The following is a 21930-nucleotide window of genomic DNA, read 5'->3' as shown; positions in this document are numbered from 1 at the left end:
CCTACTGACACTAACAGTCACTCCCAAGCCGAGGCTCGAACCTACGACGACTGGCTTGTTAGGCCAGCATTGTACCTCGAGACCATCTGGAAGAACCTCTTACTGTAAATAGCTTAAAAAGTAATTTTTTTCATTTGTTTAACCAAAACAGAACAAAGTGGTCCAAATCTTACAAAACACGAGCAATAAATATGCGATATGACTATTTACATATTAAAAAGTTAGCGATTAGCGAAAGTTCCGCTAATGTGGGTTTAGCGTTTAGCGTTTAGCGATTATCGATTTTCCGGTTAGCGACTTAGCGATTATCGTCGCTAAATTTTCGGTTAGCGGTGCCCACCCACTGTTAAGATCCACACTGCAAGTATGTAAATTGGGGGCTACATTATCGTTAGCGATATAAAAAGAGCGTGAGAGCCTTTGCGATCGCGTCTTCACTTATACAGTATAGTAGCATACGCTAGAATGCTTGTCGTCCCGTTCTTATGCCACCAGGTTGATTCGGTGACGTATTTTACAGTGTTATTGCGATCAGCTGTGTCAGGCACGGTCAAGGTCGCTGTTTGTATGCAGCAATTTTAATGGCCGATGGTAGATCGTTCTGCTAGCACAAGTAACACGATTCAGTAGCGATGAAATGTTAAGTAGGTCAAAGAAAAAAGTAGATCAATAAGCGCAACGCGCGCGGCGATACAATTAAATATCCGCCGGGGGAGAATGTTAACAGACTGCAAAGATATGTTATGATGAATGTTGTCGTAAGGAGACAGAAGTTACAATATAATGGATAAGAAAGGCACCTTACGCCATCTAATTTGAACATTTACAATTTTTGATTAGTTTTAAAACTGGTTCAATTACACTATACGAAAATGATTATTTTAGTTCAGAAATATCAGGAAAAAAACTTAATAATAATAGTAGTTTAATTAATTAATAGAGATAAACGTTGAAGCCTTGACACCAAATGGTTCGAACCTTGGTGTTCAGATTTTTTGAAGGCGCGACGGAGAAATTAGACTCGGTCACGCTACGTTATCACATCTGGTCAACAGAATCGTTAGTGATACCTAGAAAAAAGAGGAAGAAGGCTACATAATTTTTTTATAGTCATATAGTATTAATTCCGCAGTACCTTTTATTGTTTTTTATGAAATATATATAAAATTTTATATTCATAATGAAGTACACGCTTCCAAAAGCAGACGCCATGCAATGCATCCCAGAATTTGATGGATCCAGAACACCAAATGCATGTAGAACAAATTCGTCCATTCAACTTTATAGACTGTTCCGTAAATTATAAATACATCTTCTTTCTTGAATAAAACAAAAAATACAGGATTTTTTCGGGTCATTTTATTCTGAAATATAGATAATAAGTGTTTTCTTTCCAGTTTCAATTCAAATTGGGATTATACGTAGGATACGCGAGTTCTCTAACTTTTCTCTTAACACTACTCATAAGCTTTTGCACAGTGTGTTCTCCGACCATTTTTACCACTTTAAATCCAATCTTTTTTAAATTTTTCAACATTGTCCGCTGGTTTGACATATTTCCTCAGCTTTGCCTGGGTCAAAGCCTTAAAAGTTTCAATAGGGCGAATTTTAGGGCAGTTTGGAGGATTCATCTCCTTTGGGACACATGTGACATTATTTGTTTTATACCACCCTAGAGCAACCTTAGAGTAATGGCAGGAAGCAAGATCGGGCCAAAAGATTGGAGGATTGTTATGCTGCTTAACCATGCTTATGCTTTCACGTATATTTTACCATTCATTGTGTCATTCGTAATGAATGGACGAGATATTTTCCCACATTCATAAATGGCCTGCCAAACCATTACCTTCTTGCCGAATTTTTCGGTGTAAATGGCTTTCACTGGTCCAGGGACATCCTTTCCCTTCGGTGATGTATAAAATTGCGGTCCTGGCAGAGTCCTATAGTCCAGTTTTATGTAGGTTTCGTCATCCATGATAACACACCCCCATTTTTTTGGTCAGAAGTTTGTCATAAAGCTTCCGAGCTCTCGGTTTCACAGATTCAGCTTGTTTTGGATTTCGTTTTGGCTGCTTCTGCTTCCGACGGGTCTGCACACCCATTCTTCCCTTGGCACGCATAACGTTACTCGCCGAGGTTCCAAGCTTTCTCGCCACATCTCGTACTGATACTGAAGGATGCCGCTTGTAGTGTTCCCTAACCTTTTTGTCCATTGTGGGATCAACAGGCCCGGGTTTTCTACCACGTCTTGGGGCATCAGTAAATGTGCACTCTTCACAATACTTCCGCAATGCGGTTTGAACTGTTCCGACACTTATACCTTCTTCTCTGGCTAATTTTCTTATTGAAAGACCACTCACGGTGCCCCATTTGTGCACAATTCGCTTTTTTTTTGCTCGGGAGAAAGGCCACGCATTTTCAAAATTTCGCACTAAATGTTAGAAAAAATGACAGCATCTGTTTCTTTTAGATGTAAACAACAGGACGCAGCAAACTTTTGGTTGAATACTGCACGTAATTTGAAATGACGGTTGATCGTAAGTGTATTTATAATTTTCGGAACGGTCTATACTACCAGATTGCTTGCGGTATGAAGGCTATCTGGTCGGAAACTATTCACCTGTGCCGTTTATTTTTCGCCGGATCGAACAGGCAATTGATTGATATGCATCTCCAGCCGATGTCAACAATAGCCTCCAAAGTCAAACCGTGTGACGAAGTTTTTGCTATTGGGGACTTTTATCTACCTAGTCTGTTTTTTCATTCTTCTCGGGACGGATTTCGTTATCCCAACATGAATCAATCGACATTCCATGCCTGCGCTCTGAATCTATTAGATGGTTACAGCACGGCGGGACTGCATCAATTTAACTGTAATGCAATCGAGAATGGGCGTTGTCTAGATTTTTGTTTCGTCAGCATTAATGATACAACACTTCTGCTAGCTTTCATAGAAAACGTTGCATAAATATCGCATAATATCGTATCGTGACGCTATTGGCCGAATGTTCGCTGTAAAAATTTCAAGCGCTTTGTGGGGCAGAACCCAGAAAAGTCGCGACAAAATTCGAAAAAACAAATTTAGGAATTGAATAACTAACTCATATGGTCCTCATAAAATAGAGTATTAGAGGTAATGATATATTAGGACAGTTTTGTTGAAAATAGGTTCGTAGGAGGCATAGTATATAAAACAAGTTTTCTTGTAATTTTCCCTCATTTTTGGAAATATTAAAAACAAAAAGTTCTACGTTGTTCCGCTATGACACTATTATTGAACTAAAATACAATGTATTGACTACCCAGATAACCAGAAATCGTATGAAAATGGCAATACAAAATCGTATAAACATCCAGTTTCAATCAAAATTGTATAATGTTCATGTTATAACCAGTTGAAGTTATCTTTCATCATATATGGGTCGTACAGTCCGTGATATATGACTGCATATTGTTCCTCGTATAAATGCACACAAAAAATCAGGTTTCATCGCAATATATAGACCGTTCCGAAAATTATATATATATATATATATATATATATATATATATATATATATATATTTATATTATATATATATATATATATATATATATATATATATATATATATTTATATATATATATATATATATATATATATATATATATATATATATATATATATATATAAATATATATATATATATATATATATATATATATATATATATATATATATATATATATATATATATATATATATATATATATATATATATATATATATATATATATATATATATGTATATATATATATATATATATATATATATATATATATATATATATATATATATATATATATATATATAAATATATATATATATATATATATATATATATATATATATATATATATATATATATATATATATATATATAATTTTCGGAACGGTCTATATATTGCGATGAAACCTGATTTTTTGTGTGCATTTATACGAGGAACAATATGCAGTCATATATCACGGACTGTACGACCCATATATGATGAAAGATAACTTCAACTGGTTATAACATGAACATTATACAATTTTGATTGAAACTGGATGTTTATACGATTTTGTATTGCCATTTTCATACGATTTCTGGTTATCTGGGTAGTCAATACATTGTATTTTAGTTCAATAATAGTGTCATAGCGGAACAACGTAGAACTTTTTGTTTTTAATATTTCCAAAAATGAGGGAAAATTACAAGAAAACTTGTTTTACATACTATGCCTCCTACGAACCTATTTTCAACAAAACTGTCCTAATATATCATTACCTCTAATACTCTATTTTATGAGGACCATATGAGTTAGTTATTCAATTCCTAAATTTGTTTTTTCGAATTTTGTCGCGACTTTTCTGGGTTCTGCCCCACAAAGCGCTTGAAATTTTTACAGCGAACATTCGGCCAATAGCGTCACGATACGATATTATGCGATATTTATGCAACGTTTTCTATGAAAGCTAGCAGAAGTGTTGTATCATTAATGCTGACGAAACAAAAATCTAGACAACGCCCATTCTCGATTGCATTACAGTTAAATTGATGCAGTCCCGCCGTGCTGTAACCATCTAATAGATTCAGAGCGCAGGCATGGAATGTCGATTGATTCATGTTGGGATAACGAAATCCGTCCCGAGAAGAATGAAAAAACAGACTAGGTAGATAAAAGTCCCCAATAACAAAAACTTCGTCACACGGTTTGACTTTGGAGGCTATTGTTGACATCGGCTGGAGATGCATATCAATCAATTGCCTGTTCGATCCGGCGAAAAATAAACGGCACAGGTGAATAGTTTCCGACCAGATAGCCTTCATACCGCAAGCAATCTGGTAGTATAGACCGTTCCGAAAATTATAAATACACTTACGATCAACCGTCATTTCAAATTACGTGCAGTATTCAACCAAAAGTTTGCTGCGTCCTGTTGTTTACATCTAAAAGAAACAGATGCTGTCATTTTTTCTAACATTTAGTGCGAAATTTTGAAAATGCGTGGCCTTTCTCCCGAGCAAAAAAAACCGAATTGTGCACAAATGGGGCACCGTGAGTGGTCTTTCAATAAAAAAATTAGCCAGAGAAGAAGGTATAAGTGTCGGAACAGTTCAAACCGCATTGCGGAAGTATTGTGAAGAGTGCACATTTACTGATGCCCCAAGACGTGGTAGAAAACCCGGGCCTGTTGATCCCACAATGGACAAAAAGGTTAGGGAACACTACAAGCGGCATCCTTCAGTATCAGTACGAGATGTGGCGAGAAAGCTTGGAACCTCGGCGAGTAACGTTATGCGTGCCAAGGGAAGAATGGGTGTGCAGACCCGTCGGAAGCAGAAGCAGCCAAAACGAAATCCAAAACAAGCTGAATCTGTGAAACCGAGAGCTCGGAAGCTTTATGACAAACTTCTGACCAAAAAAATGGGGTGTGTTATCATGGATGACGAAACCTACATAAAACTGGACTATAGGACTCTGCCAGGACCGCAATTTTATACATCACCGAAGGGAAAGGATGTCCCTGGACCAGTGAAAGCCATTTACACCGAAAAATTCGGCAAGAAGGTAATGGTTTGGCAGGCCATTTATGAATGTGGGAAAATATCTCGTCCATTCATTACGAATGACACAATGAATGGTAAAATATACGTGAAAGCATAAGCATGGTTAAGCAGCATAACAATCCTCCAATCTTTTGGCCCGATCTTGCTTCCTGCCATTACTCTAAGGTTGCTCTAGGGTGGTATAAAACAAATAATGTCACATGTGTCCCAAAGGAGATGAATCCTCCAAACTGCCCTAAAATTCGCCCTATTGAAACTTTTTGGGCTTTGACCCAGGCAAAGCTGAGGAAATATGTCAAACCAGCGGACAATGTTGAAAAATTTAAAAAAGATTGGATTAAAGTGGTAAAAATGGTCGGAGAACACACTGTGCAAAAGCTTATGAGTAGTGTTAAGAGAAAAGTTAGAGAACTCGCGTATCCTACGTATAATCCCAATTTGAATTGAAACTGGAAAGAAAACACTTATTATCTATATTTCAGAATAAAATGACCCGAAAAATCCTGTATTTTTTGTTTTATTCAAGAAAGAAGATGTATTTATAATTTACGGAACAGTCTATAAAGTTGAATGGACGAATTTGTTCTACATGCATTTGGTGTTCTGGATCCATCAAATTCTGGGATGCATTGCATGGCGTCTGCTTTTGGAAGCGTGTACTTCATTATGAATATAAAATTTTATATATATTTCATAAAAAACAATAAAAGGTACTGCGGAATTAATACTATATGACTATAAAAAAATTATGTAGCCTTCTTCCTCTTTTTTCTAGGTATCACTAACGATTCTGTTGACCAGATGTGATAACGTAGCGTGACCGAGTCTAATTTCTCCGTCGCGCCTTCAAAAAATCTGAACACCAAGGTTCGAACCATTTGGTGTCAAGGCTTCAACGTTTATCTCTATTAATTAATTAAACTACTATTATTATTAAGTTTTTTTCCTGATATTTCTGAACTAAAATAATCATTTTCGTATAGTGTAATTGAACCAGTTTTAAAACTAATCAAAAATTGTAAATGTTCAAATTAGATGGCGTAAGGTGCCTTTCTTATCCATTATATTGTAACTTCTGTCTCCTTACGACAACATTCATCATAACATATCTTTGCAGTCTGTTAACATTCTCCCCCGGCGGATATTTAATTGTATCGCCGCGCGCGTTGCGCTTATTGATCTACTTTTTTCTTTGACCTACTTAACATTTCATCGCTACTGAATCGTGTTACTTGTGCTAGCAGAACGATCTACCATCGGCCATTAAAATTGCTGCATACAAACAGCGACCTTGACCGTGCCTGACACAGCTGATCGCAATAACACTGTAAAATACGTCACCGAATCAACCTGGTGGCATAAGAACGGGACGACAAGCATTCTAGCGTATGCTACTATACTGTATAAGTGAAGACGCGATCGCAAAGGCTCTCACGCTCTTTTTATATCGCTAACGATAATGTAGCCCCCAATTTACATACTTGCAGTGTGGATCTTAACAGAGGTGGGCACCGCTAACCGAAAATTTAGCGACGATAATCGCTAAGTCGCTAACCGGAAAATCGATAATCGCTAAACGCTAAACGCTAAACCCACATTAGCGGAACTTTCGCTAATCGCTAACTTTTTAATATGTAAATAGTCATATCGCTATATTTATTGCTCGTGTTTTGTAAGATTTGGACCACTTTGTTCTGTTTTGGTTAAACAAATGAAAAAAATTACTTTTTAAGCTATTTACAGTAAGAGATTCTTCCAGATGGTCTCGAGGTACAATGCTGGCCTAACAAGCCAGTCGTCGTAGGTTCGAGCCTCGGCTTGGGAGTGACTGTTAGTGTCAGTAGGATCGTAGCGCTAGCCCCGCAATTGTCCTGTACACTAAACAGTTGGCTGCGAAGTCTGTGTATAAATAAACAGAAGGTCAAGTTCCGAATCGGAATGTAGCACCCAAGGCTTTGCTTGCTACAGTAAGAGGTTCACGAAACGGTATTCATATTTGATTTTGTAAAAACGAGAATAACAAAAGTAATTTAGCTTGCATTGAAAATAGATACTCTTAGGAATGTTTTCATAAAAATTCAATTATTATCTGAATCGAAAAAGTAGAACCAAAGTTGTCATAATTTCAAGCGCATTGCAATTTACTAAAGTTCTTGGTGTGCCGAAAATTCAATCTAGACCTTGTGCTTGTTCTTCAAAATGCTCCTGTGGCTTGTACGACAACTGGAACTCCATTCTAGGGTAAATAGTAGGAGGGTGGTATTCAAGACACGACCGCATAGTTGACGTAGGACTACAATAATTTTATATTTTCATTTTGAAGCTATGTTTGATTTGAGCTCGTTTTACTTTTTTACTTTGCTTGATTTATTTTAACCAATTTAAGCTCAACATCTTCCAAAAGGAAGGTATTTTGGTTCGGGTGGTAATATTAAGTATCTAGATCGTCAGCCCAAATTCATCAAGCGATACCTCAAACGACTTGGAACTAGAACTAATCCATTGGTGACCATTTCTACTGTTAATGTCGTCTTTGACCACTTAAAAAATCAAAAAGTCATGATAAAAGAACCGTTTATCATTGGCATGATTTGATTTTGGCAACAGAAAAAATTCTGGTGTGTTGCCAAAATCGAACGGGGATTGGAGCTATAAAATTGTAGAACAAGGTTTTCTACGTACAAAAATAAAAAGTTTGATACTTGATAGCATCGAAAATTTTGGTCGCCCTAATTTTTGATATTTTTTCAATAAGCGCTTTATCATATGTAACAACTTTGTAGAAGAAAGTTTTTCTCTAAAATATTGCTATAGAGCTCTAGATCCAAATTTCCCCCTGAATTTGGTTTCTGGACCATTGATGAATACCTTTCATTCCAATACAGCGATTTTCTTTAATACGTTACCATTCAATTCAGGTCAATTTAAACATTTCATTAGTATACAGAATCAATCAGAAAAAAATTGGATCAGTTTCAAGATACCAAAGAACAACGAAGATACCATATTTGAAAGTTATATACTTATGTAAGTTCTTTCCTTCTAAGGTTTTTAAAAAACACTTGGATTCTAACACATTGATTTTTACTAAGTATTTTAAACTACTTACGTCCTAAGACGAGAACAACCTCTACACACTTCAAACGTTTCACTCGAACTAAAGCTCCTGAAAAATTAATATAAGTTCCCTACTCATCGATGGATTGGATTACTGCTGCGTAAGGATTGTTGGCTCCACTCTGCTGCCGTCGCTGCTGTCGTTGTCGTCGTTGCTGCTACCAGCTCGGTTCTGCTGCGTCAGGGGTATCAGGGGTACAACGTCCGTTGGTGGAGTTGTCGATGTCGCCGTGTTGCTATGCTGGAGTCGTTCTGGATGCCGGTCGTTCACTTGCTGCGTCAGGAATGTCGGGCGTCCAGTTGTTGCATCAGAAATGCCATGTGCAAGGATTTGCTGTGTCAGGAATGGTGCGTCCGGTGTTGGTGTACAGTAATGTCCATAACTTCCCCCGCCTTAGATTGAGACGTCTCGGGTCAACTTGTTATGATGTGCTGCTAGGTGTCTGGATATGGATGAAATCTCTAATACCTCGTATTTTTCTACTTATGCAAATGTAAATAGTGATTATGATCAAGGATAATCTGATAAGGCTCCCAAGATTAATCGAATTGTATTGATGATTAGTAGTCTCCAAAAGGTTGATTCTGTGCCGGTCATTTGTTTGCAATAATTGCATTTCTTCCACCGGGTCCGTCTTTGTTGAGATTTTGTTGATTTCGACGAAATGAAGTGGGATAACGTCCAATTTAGTTTCGAACCTAAGTGTCTTGCTATCGTAATGGGTACCTCCAATGTTAATGGAACAGTTGAAAAATGTAATGAAGAACGATCCTGTTAGGTTCTTTGGTCCGTAGCCACAACTGTTTTGGAGTGTTATTGGTTTTATGACGTTCGTTAATAGAATGCCATTGTTTTCTAAGACTCTTATTTCTGGTTCCTTGAAGCTATTGCTGATAAATGGACATCTGCCAGGGTTTCCCCGCAATAATTGATGATAGCATTGGTTTTTCGTAACGTTAACTAAGTTTTGACTGTTGCATAAAATGTTTTTCTCGATTTGAATGCATTTCTCGTTTGTTAGAAATGATTCCGACTCGCTGATTATAGCGTACGTTCCATTGACCTGTATGACTTTTTGGTCAATTGGGATGGTTTCAACTCGGAGTAGTTGATAATTTCCGATTTTAAATTTTAAGATTTTTACCGCGAGTATGATAGATGAACCATTATGGAAGGCTGAAGGTTCTAAATACTCGTAAGTCTGATCATAACTACTGATTTCAATGCCTTGTGAGGTTAAGAGTTCTGTTGCAAAATCCAATTCAGTGGGGTATAGTAATGCTTTTGATACTACGCCCAGCCTGGAAAGTTGAATGGACTCGAAGATGGTTTCTAGTTGATAGCGAACGTTGTCCATATTAAAAATGATGTTCTGAAGATGTAGCATGTGTTGCCAGTCTATTGCCCTATCTAAATTTAGTGTAGCCTGTCTAATGAATCTGTTAACTTCTATCGCTTGATTAAATGCTTGTTTTGTCAAATTATTTAGTCGTTTTTCAAAAAGATCGTTAATCTTCACTTGTTCATTATTTTCTGTAATTAAAACATTATTTGAATTCTTCAACGTATTAACGTAAAATCTTGGCTATCTAGATTTCCTGTTATGGATTTCACTATCGATCCTAAAATTTCAATACTTCGTTTATGTCTTTGTCTTGGAGTCAAATTTTGAAATACTACTTTAGCTTGCCTAACCTTTTGTTTTAAGAGTTCGGTAATTTCCCTAACTTGTGGGTTTTGTTTTAATTCATTAATGGTTGTCTCGTATTGCTTTAGAATAGTATGGAATGCAAATAGCTTAAATTCATGGATAAGGGTATGGTAGCCCTCCTTAATGAATACTTTACCGATTCTCAAAGCGAATAGTCCAGGGTGATTGTTTAGGTCTGTTATCTCTAGGTGTTGTGTAGGGTTGGGGTTGGAAGTACAGATGAAAGGAATTCCAATGGATATGATGATGATGATGATTATGGAAGGGTTGATCGTCTTGGTCATTTTGGTGTTGCTAAAATGAGATTATAAAATTGGTATTAGTAAAAAGTTAAGTTTTTCGTTTTCTTTTAAGTTTAGATTTGTGAATTTTCCTATTATTTGTGTCTAAAACATTAGTCTCTTTGTTTTCCATGATCTTGTTTTCTTTGTATCGCTCTTCGTGTTATAGATTGTTCCTTTTTCGCTCGTACACTGTCTCGTTTTCTTGGAAATGATCGGGGTCTTCTCTATTTTTGTTTGCTTTGGCCAAAAATCTCTTTTTGTTCTCTATTTGCTTGGCTGCATAGATCCTGTATAGAGCTTCCTTTTGTCTTATCCTTTCGTCAAGGTCTGTTGGGACTGAGTCTCCATCTTTTATACCAAAAAATAATTCCTTGGGTGTCAATTTCGTTTGTGAGTGGACCGAATCGTTATAGATTGATACTGCCAGGCTTATTTTCGCAGTTTCGGTCAGATTTTTCGTGGATTCCTTATTGGATAGTATGTTGTGAAGCTCTCTCAAGGTCCTGTGAACTATTTCTATAGTTCCATTTGAGGAAGACTGACCCACGCTGATATAATGGTACTGTACGTTATTTTCCTCTAAGAACTCTTTAACGGCTGTTGAAGTAAATGAAGTTTCCTGGTCCATTACTAAAAGAGAAGGTTTTCCTAAATTAGAAAAGAAATGTGTTAATGCCTTTAATATGTGTATAACATTTCGTGATTTTAAAGGAATAGCCATTGACATTCTGGAGAATTTGTCACATACCGTAAGATAGTTTTTGCTGTTTATTATGAATATATCCATATGCACGATCTGCAATGGTTTTGAGGGAATTTCTGTAAGTTGGTATTTCTGTTTATACGGGTGTCTCTCATATTTCGATTTCTGACAGAGTTTACATATATTTATAAATCTAGTGATTTTTCCTTTCATACCAGGGAAAAAATAAGTTCGTGAGATATGGGACTTGGTTTCGTTTATTCCTCGGTGGTTTCCATTATGCTGATTCTGTATGATCTGGTCTTGTTCTAATTCGTCGGTTACGTCTTGTAACAATTTTTGAGTCCAGAATATTTTTAAAGTCTTCGCTCTTGGGAAATAATTTTTGTAAATTGTTTGTAAATTTCCTAAGATTCGTTCGTTGCAATAAAGTCCAGTAGTGTGTTTCGTAGATGTGTATTCTTTCAAAATATTTATCAGTACTGCAGGTCCGAAGTTCATTTTCGGATTGTAATTCTGTGATAATTTCTAAAACTGGTTTCAGATTGTCTACTGTCTTCGTTACTTTCTTCGAGAATTAGTTGGTTCCTAAATTCGTTCAGAGGTCTTTCTGTTGATGGAATAAAGTCATTGTCGTCTGTGTCCGCTGAATGTTGAGTCATGTCATCGTCTGTCGCTGAATTGGCATTAAGTTCGATTTTTTCTGATTCTAAAGTTATTCGAGAGAGTGCATCTGCGTTTCCGTTTAGGGTACCTTTCTTATATTTGATATTAATTTCTAACTCTTCGAGGGCTAATTTCCAATGAAGTAGCCTTCTGTTCAAATCATTTTTCTGTCCTAACCACACCAAAGGTTTGTGGTCAGTTCGGATCTCGAAATGAGTGCCAAAAATGTAAGGCCTGAAATGTTTCGTTGCCCACACAATTGCGAGAAGTTCTTTCTCTGTAGCCGAATAATTACACTCAGTTTCATTTAACGTCCTAGATGCATAGGCAATGGGGTGTTCCTTGCCGTCTTCAAATCTTTGGGATAAAACAGCGCCTAAAGCGAAGTCGCTAGCATCTGTTTCCAAAATGAATTTTTTATTGAAATCTGGATATTTCAATATTGGATCTGTTGTCAAAAGATGTTTACAATCATTAAAACAACTGACAAACTCTTCATCATGGATAATTTTTGCATCTTTTTTCAAGCATTTTGTAAGAGGCTTGGTCAATTTCGCGAAGTCTCGAATAAATTTTCTATAATAACCAAGAATTCCTAAAAAACCCTTGATCTGTGTGGTGGTTTTCGGTATTGGCCAGTTTAGGATTTTTTCAATTTTGTTTGGGTTGGGTCTTATACCTTCTTGGGTAACTATATGCCCTAAAAATTCACATTCTGTTTTTAAAAACTCGCATTTATCGAGTTGGACTTTCAAATTCGAATTTATAAGTCTTTCCAACACCTTGTTAAGGTTTTCCAAGTGTTGCTGGGGAGAACTGCCAAAAATGATGATGTCGTCTAAGTAGACAAGGCAACATCTTCCAATTAAATCTCCGAGGATATGATTCATGGCACGTTGAAACGTTGCCGGTGCCTTCTTTAACCCAAAGGGCATTCTGATGAATTCAAAATGTCCCTTGTCTGTACTAAACGCGGTTTTTTGTCTGTCAATTTTTTCAACTTCAATCTGGTGGAAACCAGATTTTAAATCAATTGTAGTAAAATAGACACTTCTTCCTAATTTGTCTAAAATTTCATCGATGTTCGGGATGGGAAATTTGTCGTCGACTGTCTTCTCATTCAGTTTTCTATAGTCGACCACGATTCTCCATTTTTTCTTGCCACTTGCATCGGACTTTTTTGGAACAATCCATATAGGAGAGGTCCAAGGAGAGATAGAATGCTGGATAATGCCGTCAGCTAGCATCTCATTAATTTGCCTTTCTACTTCTGCTTTGTGGATGCTGGGATATCTGTATGTTTTGGTGTGTATAGGAAGATCGTCTTTTGTTTTGATACTATGCTTAATAGCAGTAGTGCAAGAGAGTTTTTCATCTTCACGATGAATGATATTGGAATTCAGCCGGAGTATTTTAAGAAGTTTTTCCTTTTCTTCCATATTCAAATGCTGTGTTCGTATAAGGTTTTCCAGATTATCTAATTGATTTGAGCGTTCAGAACACACTGTAGAACTCGAATGATTTATCTCAATTAATTCAGAGACTGGCAGTGTTTCGGCTGGAGTTTTCCAAAAAAATGTTACGGAGTCGCCTAAATTTGAGGCAAGTGCGCTAATGTAGCCATTTTTCGCGTGGTATAAGCCAGAGGGTACGATAGCATCTCTAATTTTGATGTCTTTTCGTAAAAAGTAAGTAAGTTTGAATGAGATCCGGGGAAATAAAGTTCTTATTTGACCCACTGTCTATTAGAATTTTAGCTGTTTTCCCGTGGGATAAAGTTATTGTGACGAAGAGGAGACCGTTAACAGCGTTTATTTCAGAATTTTGTCTGTAATTGCCACCTGAAAATTTGACTCTTCTACTTCGCTGTCGGAATCATCACTATTGATAACTTCTGTGTCATTTTCCTCTTCATTTTGAGCATCGTGATTGTAGATTCTATTTTGGTGTGATCTAATTTACGGATCAACTTCCATCGGTGTCACTTTTTGTCTGTCTGATTGAGCTTTGAATCTTTGTGAGCCACTAGCGTTTTTATTGGAATCCTCCTGTGGTTTAGAATTTTGTCTGTGATGTTCTGAATTATTCCTAAAATTATTTTTTGAAATTTGTTTGCCAGATTGGGGAGTTTCAGTAGATTTCCTGGTATTTTCTGCGTTCTGGAATTTACACAAGTTTCCATCAAATGGAGGAATATTCTTCACAGGGTCTGGGATTCTAAAGAAATCATCAGCCCGTCGATTCTCCGCTGGGGGAGCAACCGGTTGTTGCAACTGTTGTTGCTGCAACTGCTGTTGTTGCTGTTGGAGATTATTATTTTCCAACTGGAGAGCGCCAACTCGCTGCTCCAGGTTCCGAATAGAATCAAAAAGCACTTGAAGGTTTGCTGGTTCCATTCTTCTTGAAAATTTTAATGGTTTCACTTTTGGTATTGGATTGAATTTAGGCATAAAATGAGGGGGAAAAGGGGAAAATTACTCACGGTTCTCTTGTTCTTGAAGGATTGAAATCCACCGCTTCAGCGAAGTTCTCTGGTCGGTTGGCACGAGTCACCTACGTGTTGAGGGATGGCGATTGATGATCCTATTCGCGGAACGTCACTGCCGGCCTGCCGATGTCACGAGTTGGACACTAGATCACTCAAAGTCACTGATTTGGAAATTTTCCACGTATCGGGTATTTCCACTAAGCACTTCAACTGTCACTAGTCAGAGTCACTTTGCTTAGTCGTAGAACGAGCCGTACGACTGCGCCACTTATGTAAGTTCTTTCCTTCTAAGGTTTTTAAAAAACACTTGGATTCTTAACACATTGATTTTTACTAAGTATTTTAAACTACTTACGTCCTCAGACGAGAACAACCTCTACACACTTCAAACGTTTCACTCGAACTAAAGCTCCTGAAAAATTAATATAAGTTCCCTACTCATCGATGGATTGGATTACTGCTGCGTAAGGATTGTTGGCTCCGCTCTGCTGCCGTCGCTGCTGTCGTTGTCGTCGTTGCTGCTACCAGCTCGGTTCTGCTGCGTCAGGGGTATCAGGGGTACAACGTCCGTTGGTGGAGTTGTCGATGTCGCCGTGTTGCTATGCTGGAGTCGTTCTGGATGCCGGTCGTTCACTTGCTGCGTCAGGAATGTCGGGCGTCCAGTTGTTGCATCAGAAATGCCATGTGCAAGGATTTGCTGTGTCAGGAATGGTGCGTCCGGTGTTGGTGTATAGTAATGTCCATAACTATATATCTGTTATCTTCGAAAATAAACTGGGCTAGATTGATGCACAACATTAGCCTCAGCAATTAATATTTGCATAGCGTTGTTCAATTACAAGTAATGTTATGGAAAGTTATATTTTCTTGCAAATGCTAATTCAAAAAAAAATTTCAATTGAAAAATACAAAAACTAATGTAGGACCTCTAATATCAAGTTTTCCTCTATGCCGCCACCGCGGGATGCAACTAGTATTGTCATATTGGACTAAATTCATTTAGCTAATAAAGTATAATCATCAGTACAGCTCGTTTAACTACCTATTCAAAGGTCGGTACGGAGCATTTTGGTTTTCTATTGTCTTTTAAATATCATACATCCGGTTATTTAAATAAATCTGAAAAAAGCGAAGTGTAGAGTTCAAAAATAAACAACGCATTTTGTTGTCCCCGGCGGCGCAGCTTTTTTGCGGCACCCAAAAAATCAGATTGAGTTCTGATATTTGCTGCTATACGAACAAGAAGAAGAAGAAGAAGAAGACAATTCAAACGGAAATTCGATTGTGGTCAACGCCCCACTGTGCGTCAACAGCGGCGATGGAGTTTTCACTAGGCTTGACTGCACAAAAATGAATACATCGAATTTTTCTGCACTGATAGACGACGAGTAACCAGCGGTCTGTTCATACATTGCTCGGTGCAGTATTGTTGCCTGTGCCATAATATTCTCCTTCAAGACATCAGTTTTATTAACATTAACATATTTATTAACAGCAGAACGTAATACTGTCTGATAGTGGAGGTGGTTACGAACTTTCCCAAAAAGCTTCACCTTCAAGACATCAAAATAGTCTAGGCTCATGGAAGCTAAAATTAGTTGACCTATTGGGACGGGGAGATTCTGTCAATTTTTTTTGCCACTGCTATACAGGATATCACAGCAGGCAGTTGGTGTCTATTCATGAAGTCTGTGCTAGGCGTGCTCGCCACGTCAACTAGTCTATTTCGCTGGTACGGAGTCACATTATTTTTGCGCGAAATGAATGATTTTTTTTATATAGGGAAGAAATCCAAGAACTTACCGGTTAAAATTCCTTTCCTGTAACATATTCGTATAAAAAGGAAACAAATAAATCGAGTTCGTGCAATATTGGGCTTCTACCAACACTTTTTCACAGTATTTACATACCGGTAATGAAAATCCTTATCATACACAACACATCTTATGTTTAATGCGCGACGTAGCTTCGCACTTGTGTTTTTGTGCCTTTTTAATGATTTTTCACTTCGTCTTTTTCTCGTATTATTATTGTGTTATTGTTTAATTGATCATATTACTTTTCTCCCTCTTGTTACTAGTGTGTACTATGCAAGTACCCACTGTGTTGCTTCATAACCACTATAATCAGGGCCGGATTTAGACGGTGGGGGGCCCGGGTCAAATTTGTTTGTGAGGCTCTCTTTTCTAAAAACATTTAGAGGCAACCTTCTGAAAGGTGACGAGCAAAAAAAAATGTCGCCCAAGGACCAGGGGGGGGGGCCTTGAATCGGGAGGCCCGGGGCATTTGCCCCCTTTGCCCACCCTCAAATCCGGGCCTGACTATAATCCACTTTTACATTTTTCTCCCTTGGAGCGAGAACCAAGTTTGTATTTAACACTATTAAAGTTTTCACACAGTTTGTTAAAGTTTGTTCCTCCTTACTATTTTCTGGTGTTTTTTCCCTGTTTAGAAAACCTAGACAATCGTTACACATATATTTCACTTTAAAGTGTTTCTGAATCCAAGATAAGCTTTTTAAACATCCACAACTCATTTCGCGTGCGCAATTTTTTCCCGAACTTTATTTCTGTTAAGTCTCACAGAACACCTTTCCTAGCTATCAATTCACAATTTTCTTAACCTTTTCAATCATTAATATTACCCTGTTTCACACCGTATTCCTAATACGATTAAAATCCGTTCACTTGTTATCATTCTATCACTCGTTTATCACTTAAACTTTATACTTCGAATTTTATACTCCTAACGGCTAAATATTTTAAAACTTCGAACTAATTAACTGGCGCGAGTTTTTCTGTCACCACCGTGTAGAGGCTGTATCCTACCTCTACCAGGACCTTCTGACAAATCCTGTACGTGCCGTCGGCACGGAATTACAACTCGAGACTTGAGCGGTAGATTAAACTTACTTCATGCACACAAAAGCTTAAATAGTACCCTACAGGTAACTCAGAGCGAAAGGCCTTTCCCCTTTCGATCCGGTCACTACATACCTAGCTGTTCTATACTGGCCTATGGCATTTCTTGGCCTGTCTCTTTCTCGTGCTTAACTTTTAGTACATTTTGAGCATTCTGATTGAGAGCGCCATAACATGTGTTTCCAAATAAGTGCGCCAGCGTAAGCGTTAAGAACCCGCGTGTGAGCATGGGCGACGCTGAGCGACGCTACCGTTTGTCGAGTTTTTTATTTTTGATTATTCAATGCCTCGGTGGCTTTGGTGACTATTCATCGCGAAAGGCAAAGTGCTATCGCCAACGCTTGCATAGCAGAACCGTTCGCGGTCTTTCTTCGAGATCTTTCATGCTTTCTTTACAGATGATCTTGTTTTGGGGGACAACGGCAGGCGGCCATGTCCCGGTTCTACACTCTACCTGTTTTTCATTACTTTCAACGGAAGGCTTACTGTCTTTCGGACTAAGCTAAAATGTACCGTTTGACAAAATTCGGCGAGCGACGGACTTGTCAAAGCGTCAGGTATGCTAAAACACGAATCTGAATTTAGGTAATCATCGTCAGGAGCATAGAACGGGAAATACATATACAAATATACGATTGACCCTCACTTGAAAATATGATATTTTCAATATTTTAAATATCACAGCATTTGGGTGGATCAACTTGCTATTGGCGAAATCTATCCGGGCGTACTTGGTCAAACTCGAACTCGCGAACGAAAACTCCGGTGTGGATGTTCGTAGAGCAGTATGCCTTAATGCTTTTGGTACTTCCACCCGGAAAGAAACAAAATTCAACTTTGTAATATGGGGCAGAGACCGAGACATTCATGCTACATTGCGACATCATCATCAACACTTATGGCTCGGATCTAGCGGGCTCAAATAAAGCCAAAATTACTGCCGTTCATCAGCAATGGTTTTTGATTTGCACTGAATCAATCTTGAACCACAAACATCAGACGCAGCGGGACGAAATTTAAAATTGTCTTCAAGACTCCGTTTAGGTGTCTGGTTGTTCTCCAGGTTGTCGCTGAGAATAAAAATTTTTTGAGCTGGAGCTGCAGCGCTGATTGGAAAGTGCTTTTCAATGCAAAAGAAAAGATCTGTGACGACAGTGTTCAATTTGTCGACAACTTTACACAGTGATGGGGAGGCTAGCGGTAACCAGGTGCTGCAACCATTCGTTGAAATGGTTAGCACACTTGCGCACAGCCAAAATAGATTATTGAAAGTTGACATCATGTCCAGAATAGATCACTGCAATCCGGAAATACATTTGCGGTGAATTAATGAAAAGCAGTTGCCACGGCAGACAATTATAACGATCACATTTACAAGGTAGCTACATATTTTGCATACCGATGCCATAACTCGAACAAATAATCAGCAGTGCAGGTTGCGCAAACGAAGAACAGTAAAGCAGCGTCGAAGGATTGCAATATTTATAAGCAAATTGTAGAAATAACTAACTGGAATTCAAATCTTTTATACTGCAAAATGGCGAAAAATTAAACATCGATAAAAACAACGTTAACAAACCGAAATGACGAAAAAACGAAAATAAAAGTAAGCTAGACCACAGAGAAACAGTGATTGAAATCGTTTTAAGCAGTTAAATTGATTTCAAGTTTATGATTTAAAATAAGTGATGTTCTTTCTGTGTTATTTGTGATAAAAAATATGAATTCATTACAATCAAATATAGTCATGATGAAGTGATGTTTATACCTAGGTTCACATACCTAATAATGTTGCTGCTAAGGGTTGGGGTTTTAAAATTCGGTCCGAGATCAATTTCCTATGACGCATATGTGTTCGCTGCAAATGCACTTTAAAGGCCAAATTAGAATCATGCATCATTGAGTTTGCATACTGGTCTTCTGATATACAAGTTAGGATGATGAAACAAAGTTTTAAGTTATAAAAACTTGATTCATTTTTATGGTCCATCATTGCCACAGAACTGAAAATAAATATAATGTAGCAGGTTTCACTAGTTTTGTACAATAGATTTTTTTTCGAGCTATAAAAGAAAAACCATCATTATTTTAACGAAAACTATAGCACAGTCAAACAGACGTTCCTCTTCGAAGAAAAATTCTGAAAAATTTTCATCCTTGTTCGAAACGTTACATTTTCGCCTCACCATGTGAGCTCACTGCCTATTACCCATATTTCCGTATCTTTGTTTATCCCTCTAGTGCCCAAGTTAATTTCTAGATGGGTTTCGGTAAAATCACTATGAACCATTATAAACACTTTTTAAGTATTTATTAAAGCTTTTCAGAACTTCGACTGAAGCCCGCCAAATGGCGGTATTGGGCACTAGAGGGTTATAGCGACACCAGCGGTATTACTCAAGGTTCTTATCTTTGATATTGAGTGTGCATTTTAATCGTGAGTGATCTAAGTTTTCAAGTTTTCGATGATTTTAGTCAAGTTTTCAATATTTGTGTCATATAACCACTTCATATTGAAATTATCAACTAATTCGTCTGCACGTCACGTCGAAAAAACTTATTCCACTAATGACTAATGACATCATTAGTAATGAGTGATCAATGAGCATTTTCAGGCCAAACGTTTATATCTTTCGTCGAATATCAACCCTTTTTGATTTGAATGAAACATTGCACACGTGTTTGACTTAACAAACTGATTACTCTCCGGGGTACGCCACATTCCAGACACAAAAGTAATTTCAGGTTTTACTCAACGCATTGTAGCTCGGAAACCTTTGGTTGTACAAAAAAACTGCCCAAAAATGAAATAAAGGAAACCTCTACACAATGGAACATTTTCATAATTTTTTCAACACTTTCGGTATTTTTTCCTACTTGTTATGATCAAAACTAGTTGCTTATGATCATTTGTGACTGTATTGAGGTCGAATTTTGATAGAATTCAGCCTCTTTTCTTCTTCCAGTGGTTGCCCTCTTTTTTTCTCATACGCTATTGATTATCTGTGTAAGGAGCATGTATGTCAAGTTTGGAAATTACCGGTCAAGGTGGTCCGAAGATGGTGGGTTGCAGCAAAACTCTTCAGTATTAGTTAGTAGATAATTAAACCACAGATTAACAAACATAACACCTAGCACACATTTTCAATAAAATCATCGTTCGAATAGTATTAGTACTTTACGTTAGTAACACTAGCACTAACTGCTGCCGTATTTGCGCTGCGTCTTGTATTTCGACATCAGCGCTAGCGTACGTGCATGGGTCAAATTGGGAACCACAAAATATGTGTGAGATTGTATTACAACGTCTCAGGCGATGTTGTCGCGCGATGACTGTTATTCGATTGGAAATTTGAAATGATCGTTTTTGTAGCGATAGAGCTAAATTAGTGATGGGAAACTTATCGATATTTATCGTCAACACATTCTTCACGTCAAGCGTGACGATAGCGTATGTCCCTTCTCTTGCGCTGGAGTGCTACCTCCGCCGTCTTGGTGACGGAGAGGATAGCATCCAGCGTGGACCTGCGCTTCCGGAAACCGAACTGGTTACTTGCCAGACCGTTTACACCCTCCGTGTACCTCACCAGTCTGTCTCGAGCACCTTGCCCGCAGTGTCCAGCAGGCAGATAGGCCTGTATGCCGCTGGGTCCCCTAACGGTTTCCCAGCTTTCGGCAGTAAAATTAAACTCTGCCGCTTCTACCTGCCGGGAAGAGGCAGTCATCCAGGCACGTCTGCATGACTGCCCGAAACAAGTCGGGGGCCGTTTCAATCGCCAGCCTGATTGCCAGGTAAGGGATTCCATCCGGTCCCGGTGCCTTGCTCACTTTTAGGGAGTTGGCGATCACGATGAGTTCCTCATTCGTAATCCTAACCTCTCATTCGATCTCGACACGGCTGTCGTCGTTCACGGATGGGACATTCGGCAGGTTGGCCGACCATGTGTCTGAGATACTGGAACGTCGAACGTGAGACTCGACTGTCAGAAGCCAAGGACTAGGCTCGTGGCGGGGAAAGAGTCCCCCGATGATACGCTCCAGCATCGCTGGTGATCGCTCTACAGGCGCCAGCGCGCCTTTGGTCTTGGTCATTACGATCCTATAGGCGTTATCCCACAGGTTCGTATTGGCACTCGCGCATAGCCTATCGAAGCATCCCCTATTGCTTAGGGACGTTGCGATACCATTGAACATCGTTACTTAGAATTGATACTTGTATTAAGAGCAAATACTGATATTCCGATAGTATCGAGACTAACGTATCGACGCCTAAACGTATCGTTGTGCGATACCAGTTCATTCAAAATAGAAGTCATAATTCTTTTTTTATTATTCATTCCTCAAGATAAAACGTTTAATTCATTTAAACCATTTATATTAATTTACTGCACCTAGGAACACCAGCGCAGTCGAGAGCCGATTACGCTTTTCCTTCATAATTTATCTA

At 38.1% G+C, this 21930-nt stretch overlaps 2 protein-coding genes across 2 annotated transcripts in view; both read right to left on the bottom strand.

Annotated features, from left to right (window-relative positions):
- Positions 1-11333, bottom strand: part of LOC129720161 (organic cation transporter protein-like) — a 66165-nt gene extending 54832 nt beyond the window's left edge. Inside the window, exons 1-2 of the mRNA XM_055671596.1 lie at positions 11253-11333; positions 8831-9043 (exon numbers count right to left, since the gene is read on the bottom strand). Of these exons, the coding sequence (XP_055527571.1) occupies positions 8831-9043; positions 11253-11333 (294 nt within the window). The remainder of the gene's footprint in view (positions 1-8830; positions 9044-11252) is intronic.
- A 3683-nt stretch (positions 11334-15016) lies between these two features.
- LOC129720160 (armadillo-like helical domain-containing protein 3) overlaps positions 15017-21930 on the bottom strand; it is a 58191-nt gene continuing 51277 nt past the window's right edge. The window contains exons 6-8 of the mRNA XM_055671595.1: positions 19266-19486; positions 15835-15902; positions 15017-15259 (exon numbers count right to left, since the gene is read on the bottom strand). Coding sequence (XP_055527570.1) covers positions 15017-15259; positions 15835-15902; positions 19266-19486 — 532 coding nt within the window. The remainder of the gene's footprint in view (positions 15260-15834; positions 15903-19265; positions 19487-21930) is intronic.

This window comes from Wyeomyia smithii, chromosome 2 (assembly GCF_029784165.1).
Source record: "Wyeomyia smithii strain HCP4-BCI-WySm-NY-G18 chromosome 2, ASM2978416v1, whole genome shotgun sequence".
Taxonomy (NCBI): domain Eukaryota; kingdom Metazoa; phylum Arthropoda; class Insecta; order Diptera; family Culicidae; genus Wyeomyia; species Wyeomyia smithii.
Note: the sequence above shows the minus strand (reverse complement) of the source record. Positions and strands in the feature narration are given on the sequence as shown.